Source organism: Pristiophorus japonicus, chromosome 32 (assembly GCF_044704955.1).
Source record: "Pristiophorus japonicus isolate sPriJap1 chromosome 32, sPriJap1.hap1, whole genome shotgun sequence".
NCBI lineage: Eukaryota > Metazoa > Chordata > Chondrichthyes > Pristiophoridae > Pristiophorus > Pristiophorus japonicus.
The window spans coordinates 1,666,174-1,681,706 of record NC_092008.1 but is presented as its reverse complement, the minus strand read 5'-3'; the positions used below and the strand labels follow the sequence as shown (position 1 = coordinate 1,681,706).

The 15,533-nt window shown below is 56.8% G+C and overlaps 1 protein-coding gene across 1 annotated transcript; it reads right to left on the bottom strand.

Annotated features, from left to right (window-relative positions):
• Positions 1-626: 626 nt before the first annotated feature.
• On the bottom strand, positions 627-12,816 carry tpk2 (thiamin pyrophosphokinase 2). The gene is made up of 8 exons (XM_070869211.1): positions 12,488-12,816; positions 10,814-11,055; positions 8,144-8,207; positions 6,664-6,794; positions 6,319-6,437; positions 5,183-5,315; positions 4,863-4,959; positions 627-793 (listed from the first exon to the last, which is right to left on the bottom strand). Exons 1-8 carry the CDS (start codon positions 12,558-12,560, stop codon positions 747-749), a joined length of 906 nt encoding a protein of 301 aa, XP_070725312.1. The 5' UTR covers positions 12,561-12,816; the 3' UTR covers positions 627-746.
• Positions 12,817-15,533: the final 2,717 nt, after the last annotated feature.

The window sequence follows — 15,533 nt, the reverse complement described above, 5'->3', positions numbered from 1 at the left end:
GAGTTTGCGCAGGTGGCTAGGATTAGGAACAGGAGGAGGCCGTTCAGCCCCTCGAGCCTGTTACATTAGGGACAGGAGGCCGTTCAGCCCCTCGAGCCTGTTACATTAGGGACAGGAGGAGGCCGTTCAGCCCCTCGAGCCTGTTACATTAGGGACAGGAGGAGGCCGTTCAGCCCCTCGAGCCTGTTACATTAGGGACAGGAGGAGGCCGTTCAGCCCCTCGAGTCTGTTACATTAGGGACAGGAGGAGGCCGTTCAGCCCCTCGAGCCTGTTACATTAGGGACAGGAGGAGGCCGTTCAGCCCCTCGAGTCTGTTACATTAGGGACAGGAGGAGGCCGTTCAGCCCCTCGAGCCTGTTACATTAGGAACAGGAGGAGGCCGTTCAGCCCCTCGAGCCTGTTACATTAGGGACAGGAGGAGGCCGTTCAGCCCCTCGAGTCTGTTACATTAGGGACAGGAGGAGGCCGTTCAGCCCCTCGAGCCTGTTACATTACGAGCCCCCCCCCCTAAAATGGAGGATCATCAGCTGCTGGTCACCTGGGAGAGATCCCATTGGCTACCGGGATCACCCTGTCCTGAATCAGATGCTGCATTTGCTGAACTCGACCCGACACACACGCAGTCTCTGTCTCGCTCTCGATTGTTTAATTGGATGAATACAAAATGATGGGACGCACCGGCTCAGGATCTGCCGGGAATTCCATGGCCTGGTGTGGATTCTTCTCTCGCTGTCCGCCATCCAGCTCACAGCTCCCTGTGCAGCCCCTCGGTAAACTGCTGGTAGTATCGCTCTGAAACGCAGACATACCGACCGCTTAGCGTCTGTTTGGACTTCAAACAGTACTGAGGGAGCGCCGCACCGTCAGAGGGGCAGTACTGAGGGAGCGTCGCACTGCGCTGTCAGAGGGGCAGTACTGAGGGAGCGCCGCACTGCGCTGTCAGAGGGGCGGTACTGAGGGAGCGTCGCACTGCGCTGTCAGAGGGGCGGTACTGAGGGAGCGTCGCACTGCGCTGTCAGAGGGGCAGTACTGAGGGAGCGTCGCACTGCGCTGTCAGAGGGGCAGTACTGAGGGAGCGTCGCACTGCGCTGTCGGAGGGGCAGTACTGAGGGAGCGCCGCACTGCGCTGTCGGAGGGGCAGTACTGAGGGAGCGCCGCACTGCGCTGTCGGAGGGGCAGTATTGAGGCTATCAGGCCCCGGGGATTTATCGGCCTTCAATCCCATCAATTTCCCGCCTAATAAAGATATCCTTCAGTTCCTCCTTCTCACTCTACCCTCGGTCCTCTAATACATCCAGAAGGTTATTATTGTCTTCCTTTGTGAAGACAGAATCAAAGTATTTGTTCAATTGGTCTGCCATTTCTTTGTTCCCCATTATAAATTCACCTGGTTCTGACTGCAAGGTACCTACGTTTGTTTTCACTAATCTTTTTCTCTTCACATATCTATAGAAGCTTTTGCAGTCAGTTTTTATGTTCCCGGCAAGCTTCCTCTCGTACTCTATTTTCCTCCTCCTAATTAAACCCTTTGTCCTCCTCTGCTGAATTCTAAATTTCTCCCAGTCCTCAGGTTTGCTGCTTTTTCTGGCCAATTTATATGCCTCTTCCTTGGATTTAACACTATCCTTAATTTCCCTTGTTAGCCACGGTTGAGCCACCTTCCCCATTTTATTTTTACTCCAGATAGGGATGTACAATTGCTGAAGTTCATCCATGTGATCTTTAAATGTTTGCCATTGGCTATCCACCGTCAACCCTTTAAGTATCATTTGCCAGTCTATTCTAGCTAATTCACGCCTCATACCGTCGAAGTTATCTTTCCTTAAGTTCAGGACCCTAGTTTCCGAATTAACTTTGTCACTCTCCATCTTAATAAAGAATTCTACCATATTATGGTCACTCTTCCCCAAGGGGCCTCGCACAACAAGATTGCCAATTAGTCCCTTCTCATTACACATCACCCTGTCTAGGATGGCCAGCTCTCGAGTTGGTTCCTCGACATATTGGTCTCGAAAACCATCCCTAATACACTCCAGGAAATTCTCCTCCACCGTATTGCTACCAGTTTGGTTAGCCCAATCAATATGTAGATTAAAGTCGCCCATGATAACTGCTGTACCTTTATTGCACATCCCTTATTTCTTGTTTGATGCTGTCCCCAACCTCACTACTACTGTTTGATGGTCTGTACACAACTCCCACTAGCGTTTTCTGCCCTTTGGTGTTCCACAGCTCCACCCTTACCGATTCCACATCATCCAAGCTAATGTCCCTCCTTACTATTGCATTAATTTCCTCTTTAACCAGCAACGCCACCCCACCTCCTTTTCCTCTCTGTCTATCTTTCCTGAATGTTGAGTTCCCAGCCTTGGTCACCCTGGAGCCATGTCTCCGTGATGCCAATCACATCATATCCGTTAACTGCTATCTGTGCAGTTAATTCGTCCACCTTATTCCGAATACTCCTCGCATTGAGGCACAGAGCCTTCAGGCTTGTCTTTTTAACACTTTGCCCCTTTAGAATTCTGCTGTAAAGTGGCCCTTTTTGCTTTTTGCCTTGGGTTTCTCTGCCCTCCACTTTTACTATTCTCCTTATTAGGCGGGAAATTGTGTTGGGGAAATTGACGGGATTGAAGGCTGATAAATCCCCGGGGCCTGATAGTCTACATCCCAAAATACTTAAGGAAGTGGCCCGAGAAATAGTGGATGCATTGGTGGTCATTTTCCAACAGTCTATCGACTCTGGATCAGTTCCTATGGACTGGAGGGTTGCTTAATGTAACCCCACTTTTTAAAAAGGGAGGGAGAGAGAAAGCGGGCAGTTAGCCTGACCTCAGTAGTGGGGAAAATGTTGGAATCAATTATTAAAGATGAAATAGCAGCACATTTGGAAAGCAGTGACAGGATCGGTCCAAGTCAGCATGGATTTATGAAAGGGAAATCATGCTTGACAAATCTTCTGGAATTTTTTGAGGATGTAACTAGTAGAGTGGACAAGGGAGAACCAGTGGATGTGGTGTATTTGGACTTTCAAAAGGCTTTTGACAAGGTCCCACACAAAAGATTGGTGTGCAAAATTAAAGCACATGGTATTGGGGGTAATGTACTGACGTGGATAGAGAACTGGTTGGCAGACAGGAAGCAGAGAGTCGGGATAAACGGGTCCTTTTCAGAATGGCAGGCAGTGACTAGTGGAGTGCCGCAGGGCTCAGTGCTGGGACCCCAGCTATTTACAATATACATTAATGATTTAGATGATGGAATTGAATGTAATATCTCCAAGTTTGCAGATGACACTAAGCTGGGTGGCGGTGTGAGCTGTGAGGGGGATGCTAAGAGGCTGCAGGGTGACTTGGACAGGTTAGGTGAGTGGGCAAATGCATGACAGATGCAGTATAATGTGGATAAATGTGAGGTTATCCACTTTGGGGGCAAAAACACAAAGACAGAATATTATCTGAATGGTGGCAGATTAGGAAAAGGGGAGGTGCAACGAGACCTGGGTGTCATGGTACATCAGTCATTGAAAGTTGGCATGCAGGTACAGCAGGCGGTGAAGAAGGCAAATGGTATGTTGGCCTTCCTAGCGAGAGGATTTGAGTATAGGAGCAGGGAGGTCTTACTGCAGTTGTACAGGGCCTTGGTGAGGCCACACCTGGAATATTGTGTTCAGTTTTGGTCTCCTACTCTGAGGAAGGACATTCTTGCTATTGAGGGAGTGCAGCGAAGGTTCACCAGACTGATTCCCGGGATGGCAGGACTGACATATGAGGAGAGACTGGATCGGCTGGGCTTATATTCACTGGAGTTTAGAAGAATGAGAGGGGATCTCACAGAAACATAAAATTTTGACGGGATTGGACAGGTTAGATGCAGGAAGAATGTTCCCGATGTTGGGGAAGTCCAGAACCAGGGGTCACAGTCTAAGGATAAGGGGTAAGCCACTTAGGACCGAGATGAGGAGAAACTTCTTCACTCAGAGTTGTTAACCTGTGGAATTCTCTACCACAGAGAGTTGTTGAGGCCAGTTCGTTAGATATATTCAAAAGGGAGTTAGATGTGGCCCTTGCGGCTAAAGGGATCAAGGGGTATGGAGAGAAAGCAGGAATGGGGTACTGAGGGAATGATCAGCCATGATCATATTGAATGGTGGTGCAGGCTCGAAGGGCCGAATGACCTACTCCTGCACCTATTTCTATGAGCGCCGCACTGCGCTGTCGGAGGGGCAGTACTGAGGGAGCGCCGCACTGTCGGAGGGGCGGTACTGAGGGAGCGCCGCACTGTCGGAGGGGCGGTACTGAGGGAGCGCCGCACTGTCGGAGGGGCGGTACTGAGGGAGCCCCGCACTGTCGGAGGGGCGGTACTGAGGGAGCGCCGCACTGTCGGAGGGGCGGTACTGAGGGAGCCCCGCACTGTCGGAGGGGCGGTACTGAGGGAGCGCCGCACTGTCGGAGGGGCGGTACTGAGGGAGCCCCGCACTGTCGGAGGGGCGGTACTGAGGGAGCGCCGCACTGTCGGAGGGGCGGTACTGAGGGAGCCCCGCACTGTCGGAGGGGCGGTACTGAGGGAGTGCCGCACTGTCGGAGGGGCGGTACTGAGGGAGCCCCGCACTGTCGGAGGGGCAGTACTGAGGGAGCGCCGCACTGTCGGAGGGGCGGTACTGAGGGAGCACCGCACTGTCGGAGGGGCAGTACTGAGGGAGCGCCGCACTGTCGGAGGGGCGGTACTGAGGGAGCACCGCACTGTCGGAGGGGCGGTACTGAGGCCATAGTTAAGACCTAACCCATCACAATGAATAAACACACAGTTGACGCTGTGTCACGACTGTTCCCCCAGCCCTCCTGTCCCCAACCACACTCACCATTGTCGGCGTCTAGGGCTCCGTGTCTTATGAGGAAATCCAGCACCACTATTGCAGAATTGGGTTTGAATTCGGAGCTGGCGATGGCCTCTTTCACCTGTTGGCACGTAGAAACCAGAAATCACAGAGCGATACAGGGCAGAAACAGGCCACGAGAATGGGATTGGGGGGGGGGGGGGGTACGGGTCCGGCGGGGAGAGTGGGAGGATGCTGTGGGGTGTCGGAAGGTTGGGGAGATTTGGGGGGGGGGGGGGGGGGGGGGGTGGGTTGTGGATCCGGTGGGGCAGCAGCACGATTCCCCGATTCCCAGCCCCGCCCACCTGCTCCAGCGGCCAGAGGTAGAATTCGAGGACCTCGCCGTCGCCCACCTCCGGCACACAGTCCGCGGGAAGCTCCAGGTCGTAAACAAACTGGCATTCTGGGAAAACGCCCCGCTCGTCCTCGTAGGTATAACTGCGGTCCGAAGAGAAACATCGCGTGTCAAAGACCAGGAGCCAGGGGGAGCTGCTTACAGACCGCCAATCCTAATGTAACAGGCTCGAGGGGCTGAACGGCCTCCTCCTGTCCCTAATGTAACAGGCTCGAGGGGCTGAACGGCCTCCTCCTGTCCCTAATGTAACAGGCTCGAGGGGCTGAACGGCCTCCTCCTGTTCCTAATGTAACAGGCTCGAGGGGCTGAACGGCCTCCTCCTGTTCCTAATGTAACAGGCTCGAGGGGCTGAACGGCCTCCTCCTGTTCCTAATGTAACAGGCTCGAGGGGCTGAACGGCCTCCTCCTGTTCCTAATGTAACAGGCTCGAGGGGCTGAACGGCCTCCTCCTGTCCCTAATGTAACAGGCTCGAGGGGCTGAACGGCCTCCTCCTGTCCCTAATGTAACAGGCTCGAGGGGCTGAACGGCCTCCTCCTGTTCCTAGTGTAACAGACTCGAGGGGCTGAACGGCCTCCTCCTGTCCCTAATGTAACAGGCTCGAGGGGCTGAACGGCCTCCTCCTGTTCCTAATGTAACAGGCTCGAGGGACTGAACGGCCTCCTCCTGTCCCTAATGTAACAGGCTCGAGGGGTATGAACGGCCTCCTCCTGTTCCTAATGTAACAGGCTCGAGGGGCTGAATGGCCTCCTCCTGTCCCTAATGTAACAGGCTCGAGGGGCTGAACGGCCTCCTCCTGTTCCTAATGTAACAGGCTCGAGGGGCTGAACGGCCTCCTCCTGTCCCTAATGTAACAGGCTCGAGGGGCTGAACGGCCTCCTCCTGTCCCTAATGTAACAGGCTCGAGGGGCTGAACGGCCTCCTCCTGTCCCTAATGTAACAGGCTCGAGGGGCTGAACGGCCTCCTCCTGTTCCTAGTGTAACAGGCTCGAGGGGCTGAACGGCCTCCTCCTGTCCCTAGTGTAACAGGCTCGAGGGGCTGAACGGCCTCCTCCTGTTCCTAGTGTAACAGGCTCGAGGGGGTTTACCTGACGCTGCCGACCGGTTTTGCTGTCGCGGCGATGGATTCCGGTATACAAGCCTCCTCTGCGCACTCCTTGACCAGCGTCTCCTTCACTCCCAGCCCGACCGAGAGACCTCCTGCCACCTGATGGCCAGACATGGGAAGGAAAAAAAGTTAAAAATCTGGCCTCGCTGGTGAAAACCGAGGTTTTGAGGTCAGGCCGCGATGCCCCACATAGTCGAATAGCCACGCCGGCCGAGGCTCGCGCTCGGAGAACGGGCACTCTGCCGAGGTCCTGGGATGAGGGGAGGGAACGGGGAGTGATGGAGGTGAGGGGAGGGAGTAGGGGTGGTGAGGGGTTAAGAATTACCATGTTGTCCAGCATCCCGGGGTAGGTCTGTTTGTGGCGGGCCCGTCTGCCGATCCACATCGCCCTCCCGCCGTCCCCACGGCGGACGTAGCCGTTGATGTGAACCCCATAGCGCTTGACCCCGAAGAGACCTGCCCAGAGAGAGAGACAGCGGAGGAGAGCAGTCAGAACAAGGTTACCCACCGCCAGCTGAACCCCCCCCCCCCTCCCTTCCCCTCTGCGTCACCCGAAGAGGCTCCCCGCAGACTGCTCCCACGCGCTGATCTTCACGCCGGGCTCTTTGGCCATGGAGTGCATCACAGCCGTGCAGCGAGCCCGCCCACACATTCCCACAAGGCTCACGGGATTGTGATCTGGGAGCAGGAACCCTGGTGTAAATGTAAATTCCGAGGAGGAGGCAAAGGGGATATTGACAAGCTAAGTATGATACTGAGGGGGCTGGACAGGGTGGATGCAGAGAGGATGTTTCCCCCTCGTGGGGGGAATCTAGAACTAGGGGGGCACATAGTCTCAGAATAAGGGGCCGCCCATTTAGGACGGAGAGGAGGAGGAATTTCTTCTGGTGAATCTGTGGAATTCTCTGCCCCAGAGAGCTGTGGGGGGCTGGGTCACTGAATATATTTAAGGATAGATCTTTAGACTCTAAGGGAATCAAGGGATATGGGGACAGTGCAGGAAAGTGGAGTTAAGGTCGAAGATCAGCCATGATCTCATTAAATGGCGGAGCAGGCTCAAAGGGCCGACTCCTGCTCCTAATGCTTAAGTGTATAAACTGATGAGGGGCCTGGATCGAGTGGATAGGACGGACCTGTTCCACTTGGCAGAGGGGTCAACAATCAGGGGGCGTGGATTGAAAGTAATTGGGGGGAGGTCTAGAGGGGGTTTGAGGTGAAATGTCTTCACCCAGAGGGAGGTGGGGGTCTGGGGGGGAACTCAAGGCCTGAAAGGGGGGTAGAGGCAGAAACCCTCACCACATTTGGACGTGTGCTCGAAGTGCCGTAACCCACAGGGCTACGGGCCCAGAGCGGGAAAGTGGGATTAGGCCGGGATGGCTCTTGGTCGGCCGGCGTGAGGCGGACACGATGGGCCGGAATGGCCTCCCTCCCGCCCTGTAAACGTCTGTGTGGTTCTACGATGAGGATGCCGTGGCCCGATCTTCACGTGCGGGCTAACGGTGGCCGGCTCTTCGGCCATGGTGTGAATCGCAACCGAGCTGCACACCCGCTCAGATGCACGAGGCTCAGTGGCGTGAGATCTGGAAGCATGAAGCCCGCTTGAAACAGCTCCCCACCCCCGCATCTCCCGAACCCACAGGCAGCGAGTCCAACGGCAGCGATCGTTAACCTCCCCACCCCCTCCCGCCTTGCCTGGGTGAGGGGGGGGGGGGGGGGAGAGGGAGGGAATAAATGGCTCACTGGGCCACCCCCCGACACATTCACAATCGCTACGACTGCAGCCTCCAACACCGAGGCAAACTTACTCGTTGCCGATCTCTCCATGTTCATCAGCGGGGTATCGCAAAACCGTGGCATCACTTCGTATTTCTACGCACAAAAAGGTTGGAGTCAGAGTTTTGCGGGTATCGGGGCTCAGCGATATTATCGGCCACAGCACACGCGGCCAGGTGAGAATCCGGAAATAAAGGACTCGCATCTCTCCAGCCCATTTCACCCACTCAAGATGTCCCAAAGCGCCTCTCAGCCAATCAAGCACTTTTCATTTGAAGTGCGCTCACTGTTGTATTGTGGGAAATGCCAATTTGCGCACAGCAAGCTCCCACACACAGCGATGTGATAATGATCCAGATCGTCTGTTTTAGTGATGTTGGTCGAGGGATAAATATTGGCCCCAGGACACCGGGGAGAACTCCCCCTGCTCTTCTTCCAATAGTGGCCCCGGGATCTTTTACATCCACCCGAGAGGGCAGACGGGGCCTCGGTTTAATGTCTCATCCCGAAATACAGCCCCTCCGACAGTGCGGGGCTCCCTCAGTACCGCCCCTCCGACAGTGCGGCGCTCCCTCAGTCCCGCCCCTCCGACAGTGCAGGACTCCCTCAGTACCGCCCCTCCGACAGTGTGGCACTCCCTCAGTACCGCCCCTCCGACAGTGCGGGGCTCCCTCAGTACTGCCCCTCCGACAGTGCGGGGCTCCCTCAGTACTGCCCCTCCGACAGTGCAGGACTCCCTCAGTACTGCCCCTCCGACAGTGCGGCGCTCCCTCAGTACCGCCCCTCCGACAGCGCGGCACTCCCTCAGTACTGTCCCTCCGACAGCGCGGCACTCCCTCAGTACCGCCCCTCCGACAGTGCGGCGCTCCCTCAGTACCGCCCCTCCGACAGCGCAGTGCGACGCTCCCTCAGTACTGGCACTGGGGAGTGTCGGGTCGGGATTACGGGGCTCGAGTCTCTGGAGCAGGACTCAAACCCACGCCTGTCCGCCTGCGAGGGAAGAGAGGGAGACCCACTGTGCAGAGGCTGGGGCGGTTGAGCCCTGATTGAACCCCGCTGCAGCCACTGGCCAACATCAGTGTGGGCCACCCAGCTCTGGTGGGCTCTGTACCAGACCGGAGCCAGGTGTGTTTCGCCTACCGAGTTTACAGTTCTGTCCCAGACAGAAGCCATGCACCACCCCAACCCCGCCTCGCACTTTGAGTATCAGAGTAAAGACGTCTTACTGCGATTATATCGGGCCCTGGTGAGACCACACCTGGAGTATTGTGCACAGTTCTGGTCTCCTTACCCAAGGAAGGATACACTGGCCACTGAGGGAGTGCAGCGAAGGTTCACCAGACTGATTCCTGGGATGGGGGCATTGTCCAACGAGGAGAGATTGAGCAAACTGGGCCAATATTCTCTGGAGTTTAGAAGAATGAGGGGGGATCTCATTCTGAGGGGGATTGACAGGGTAGATGCAGGAGGGTGTTTCCCCCCCCGGGCTGGGGAGTCTAGAACCAGGGGTCAAACAGTCTCAGGATAAGGGGGTCGGCCATTTAGGACTGAGATGAGGAGGAATTTCTTCACTCCGAGGTTGGTGAATCTTTGGAATTCTCTGCCCCAGAGGGCTGTGGAGGCTCAGTGGTTGAGTGCATTCAAGGCTGAGATCGGTAGATTTTTGGACTCTCGGGGAATCGAGGGATCGGGCGGGGAAGTGGAGTTGAGGTCGAAGATCAGCCGTGATCTGATTGAATGGCGGAGCGGGCTCGAGGGGCCGAATGGCCTCCTCCTGTCCCTAATGTAACAGGCTCGAGGGGCTGAACGGACTCCTCCTGTCCCTAATGTAACAGGCTCGAGGGGCTGAACGGCCTCCTCCTGTCCCTAATGTAACAGGCTCGAGGGACTGAACGGCCTCCTCCTGTCCCTAATGTAACAGGCTCGAGGGGCTGAACGGCCTCCTCCTGTCCCTAATGTAACAGGCTCGAGGGGCTGAACGGACTCCTCCTGTCCCTAATGTAACAGGCTCGAGGGACTGAACGGCCTCCTCCTGTCCCTAATGTAACAGGCTCGAGGGGCTGAACGGCCTCCTCCTGTCCCTAATGTAACAGGCTCGAGGGGCTGAACGGACTCCTCCTGTCCCTAATGTAACAGGCTCGAGGGGCTGAACGGACTCCTCCTGTCCCTAATGTAACAGGCTCGAGGGGCTGAACGGCCTCCTCCTGTCCCTAATGTAACAGGCTCGAGGGGCTGAACGGCCTCCTGTCCCTAATGTAACAGGCTCGAGGGGCTGAACGGCCTCCTCCTGTCCCTAATGTAACAGGCTCGAGGGGCTGAACGGCCTCCTCCTGTCCCTAATGTAACAGGCTCGAGGGGCTGAACGGCCTCCTCCTGTCCCTAATGTAACAGACTCGAGGGGCTGAACGGCCTCCTCCTGTCCCTAATGTAACAGGCTCGAGGGGCTGAACGGCCTCCTCCTGTCCCTAATGTAACAGGCTCGAGGGGCTGAACGGCCTCCTCCTGTCCCTAATGTAACAGGCTCGAGGGGCTGAACGGCCTCCTGTCCCTAATGTAACAGGCTCGAGGGGCTGAACGGCCTCCTCCTGTCCCTAATGTAACAGGCTCGAGGGGCTGAACGGCCTCCTCCTGTCCCTAATGTAACAGGCTCGAGGGGCTGAACGGCCTCCTCCTGTTCCTGTTATGTTCTGAATCCCCCTCACCTCGTCCCTCCAGCCGCTCAGACACCGAAAAAGCTTCTGTTCCCTCCAATCGGCGAGGACCCGTTCCAGCGCGGCCGACCTCTGCTCGTAGCTGCTCAGTTGGCTGCCCAGCTCCACGTGCCCGCTGGGGGCCAGCTGAAAGACCCCGGGGTATTTGCTGAGGTGGGGGAAGAGCTGGGGCTGCACCACTCCCACCTGCTGACCCGCCACATAGAACGGTTTACACAGGGCTTTGGAGGAGCCTGGAGGGTAGAGAGAGTCAAAGAGGTTAGTGCCCAGTCCATCGCAGTATTATTCTAGAAATTATTCATACCTTGGCCCTTAAGGGGACGCCGATAATGTGTCTTTTAGTACTGCCCCTCCCGACAGTGCGGAGCTCCCTCAGTACTGCCCCTCCGACAGTGCGGAGCTCCCTCAGTACTGCCCCTCCGACAGTGCGGGGCTCCCTCAGTACTGCCCCTCCCGACAGTGCGGCGCTCCCTCAGTACTGCCCCTCCCGACACTGCGGCGCTCCCTCAGTACTGCCCCTCCGACAGTGCGGAGCTCCCTCAGTACTGCCCCTCCGACAGTGCGGCGCTCCCTCAGTACTGCCCCTCCCGACAGTGCGGCGCTCCCTCAGTACTGCCCCTCCCGACAGTGCGGCGCTCCCTCAGTACCGCCCCTCCGACAGTGCGGGGCTCCCTCAGTACCGCCCCTCCGACAGTGCAGCACTCCCTCAGTACCGCCCCTCCGACAGTGCAGCACTCCCTCAGTACCGCCCCTCCGACAGTGCAGCACTCCCTCAGTACCGCCCCTCCGACAGTGCAGCACTCCCTCAGTACCGCCCCTCCGACAGTGCAGCACTCCCTCAGTACCGCCCCTCCGACAGTGCGGCGCTCCCTCAGTACCGCTCCTCCGACAGTGCAGCACTCCCTCAGTACTGCCCCTCCGACAGTGCGGCGCTCCCTCAGTACCGCCCCTCCGACAGTGCGGCGCTCCCTCAGTACCGCCCCTCTGACAGTGCGGCGCTCCCTCAGTACTGCACTGGGAATGCCAGCCTAGATTTTTGTGTTCAAGTCTCTGTAGTCGGACATAAACCCAGAACCTTCTGACTTAGAGGCGAAGATGAGGCACAGCCAGTGTTCCTGCTCCTGATCACCGCCCAGTGACCCCTGGGTTAGAGAGAGAGGGGAAATCAGCCAGGGTTCCTGCTCCTGATCACTGCCCAGTGACTCCTGGGTTAGAGAGAGAGGGGGAAATCAGCCAGGGTTCCTGCTCCTGATCACTGCCCAGTGACTCCTGGGTTAGAGAGAGAGGGGGAAATCAGCCAGGGTTCCTGCTCCTGATCACTGCCCAGTGACCCCTGGGTTAGAGAGAGAGGGGAAATCAGCCAGGGTTCCTGCTCCTGATCACTGCCCAGTGACTCCTGGGTTAGAGAGAGAGAGGGGAAATCAGCCAGGGTTCCTGCTCCTGATCACTGCCCAGTGACTCCTGGGTTAGAGAGAGAGGGGGAAATCAGCCAGGGTTCCTGCTCCTGATCACTGCCCAGTGACCCCTGGGTTAGAGAGAGGGGGAAATCAGCCAGGGTTCCTGCTCCTGATCACTGTTGCATTGAGACACATTCCCTCCTTTAGACCTTTGCACCTAGTTTAAACCTGCAAAAATTAAAAACAGAGAGAGATTAAAATCAATAACCCTGCATGTGGAAGGAATTCATCTTGCTCAGGAGCTGCAGAATCCCTTCTGCCCAGAGACTAGGAGCTGCCATTATCAAGTCAGCAGCGAACTGGCGCCTGCGCAGTAGAGTCGGCCTCAAAGGACTGCATCTCCCGGCAGGCGCCGCGCCGCTGCGCGCGCATGCGCATTTCACCCCACCCCCAAAAGGGCGCGGAATTCAAATTTTTTTTTAAAAAGAGCTAGGCGGCCATTTTGAATGATTTTGGCCAACTTTCAGAGAAACATTAAGTTTTCCTGAAATGCCAGAGTCAGGCCACTCTGCTCGACCCAAACTCTCAGCAATTCAAAGAAAGTTCATTGAGCTTCTTGCGCGCCAAAGAATTCTCCTCCACATTGAGTTTTCATGTCTGTGTTTGGTCAAAAGACTCAAAACCAACCCCCCCTCCCCCCGTCTGTACCGCCCCTCCGACAGTGCGGGGCTCCCTCAGTACCGCCCCTCCGACAGTGCGGGGCTCCCTCAGTACTGACCCTCCGACAGTGCGGGGCTCCCTCAGTACCGCCCCTCCGACAGTGCGGGGCTCCCTCAGTACCGCCCCTCCGACAGTGCGGGGCTCCCTCAGTACCGACCCTCCGACAGTGCGGCACTCCCTCAGTACCGCCCCTCCGACAGTGCGGCACTCCCTCAGTACCGCCCCTCCGACAGTGCGGCACTCCCTCAGTACCGCCCCTCCGACAGTGCGGGGCTCCCTCAGTACTGCCCCTCCGACAGTGCGGGGCTCCCTCAGTACTGCCCCTCCGACAGTGCGGCGCTCCCTCAGTACTGCCCCTCCGACAGTGCGGCGCTCCCTCAGTACTGCCCCTCCGACAGTGCGGCGTTCCCTCAGTACCGCCCCTCCGACAGTGCGGCACTCCCTCAGTACTGCCCCTCCGACAGTGCGGCGCTCCCTCAGTACTGCCCCTCCGACAGTGCGGCGCTCCCTCAGTACCGCCCCTCCGACAGTGCGGCGCTCCCTCAGTACCGCCCCTCCAACAGTGCGGCGCTCCCTCAGAACCGCCCCTCCGACAGTGCGGCGCTCCCTCAGTACCGCCCCTCCGACAGTGCGGCGCTCCCTCAGTACTGCCCCTCCGACAGTGCGGGGCTCCCTCAGTACCGCCCCTCCGACAGTGCGGCGCTCCCTCAGTACTGCCCCTCCGACAGTGCGGAGCTCCCTCAATACTGACGCCCGAGGAAAAGAGAGTTTGAAGACCAGGCCCTCAAATCCACCACCAAGCTCATGATAGTAGTGATACCCACCCTCCTGTATGGCTCAGAGACATGGACCATGTACAGTAGACACCTCAAGTCGCTGGAGAAATATCACCAACGATGTCTCTGCAAGATCCTACAAATCCCCCGGGAGGACAGACGCACCAACGTTAGCGTCCTCGACCAGGCCCAACATCCCCAGCATCGAAGCACTGACCACACTCGACCAGCTCCGCTGGGCAGGGCCACATTGTTCGCATGTCCCCCAGACACGAGACTCCCAAAGCCAAGCGCTCTACTCGGAACTCCTTCACGGGCAAACGAGCCAAAGGTGGGCAGAGGAAACGTTACAAGGGACCACCCTCAAAGCCTCCCTGATAAAGTGCAACATCCCCACCGACACCTGGGAGTCCCTGGCCCAAAGACCAGTCCCGCCCTCAGTGGAGGGAGTGCATCCGGGAGGGCCGCTGAGCGCCTCGAGTCTCGTCGCCGAGAGCGTGCAGAAACCAAGCGCAGGCAGCGGAAGGAGCGTGCGGCAAACCAGTCCCACCCTCCCCTTCCCTCAACCACTGTCTGTCCCACCCTGTGACAGGGACTGTGGCTCCCGTACTGGGCTGTTCAGCCACCTAAGGACTCATGTTAAGAGTGGAAGCAAGTCTTCCTCGATTCCGAGGGACTGCCTATGATAATGACTATAGATTAAATGAACACAGAAAATGCTGGAAACACCAAGTTTCCGGAACATCTTTAGAGAAAGAGTTCATATTTCAGGTCGTTGCCGTGTCATCAGAACTCTGGAATGTACGGCACAGACACAGGGCACTGGGCCCCACCGCTCTGTGCCGGGGTTTATGCTCCACACCAGCCCCCTCCCACCCCTCTCCATCGCCCCCCCCCCCCCATCACCATCTCCTTCTATTCCTTTCCCCCCCATGTGTTTATCCAGCCTCCCCTTAAATACATCGATACTATTGGCCTCGACCCCTCCCTGTGGCATCGAGTTCCACATTCTCACCGCTCTCTGGGTAAAGAGGTTTCTCCTGAATTCCCCAGTGGGTTTATCAGTGACCGTCTGATATTGGTGGCCCCCGAGTTCTGGTCTCCCCCACAAGTGGGAACATCTTCTCTACGTCTACCCTATCGAACCCCCTTCATAATCTTACACCCCTCCATCAGCTCACCCCCCAGCCTTCGCTTTTCGAGAGCAAAGATCCCCAGCCTGTTCAATCTCTCCTGATAGTTATAACCTCTCAGTTCTAGTGTCATCCTTGGAAATCTTTACTGCACCCTCTCCAGTGCCTCTATATCCTTTTTATAATACGGAGACCAGAACTGTGCACAGTGCTCCCAGTGTGGTCTAACCCAGGTATATGAGACCAGAACTGTGCACAGTGCTCCCAGTGTGGTCTAACCCAGGTATATGAGACCAGAACTGTGCACGGTGCTCCAAGTGTGGTCTAACCCAGGTATATGGAGACCAGAACTGTGCACAGTGCTCCAAGTGTGGTCTAACCCAGGTATATGGAGACCAGAACTGTGCACAGTGCTCCAAGTGTGGTCTAACCCAGGTATATGGAGACCAGAACTGTGCACAGTGCTCCCAGTGTGGTCTAACCCTGGTATATGGAGACCAGAACTGTGCACAGTGCTCCCAGTGTGGTCTAACCCAGGTATATGGAGACCAGAACTGTGCACGGTGCTCCAGGTGTGGTCTAACCCTGGTATATGGAGACCAGAACTGTGCACAGTGCTCCAAGTGTGGTCTAACCCAGGTATATGGAGACCAGAACTGTGCACGGTGCTCCAAGTGTGGTCTAA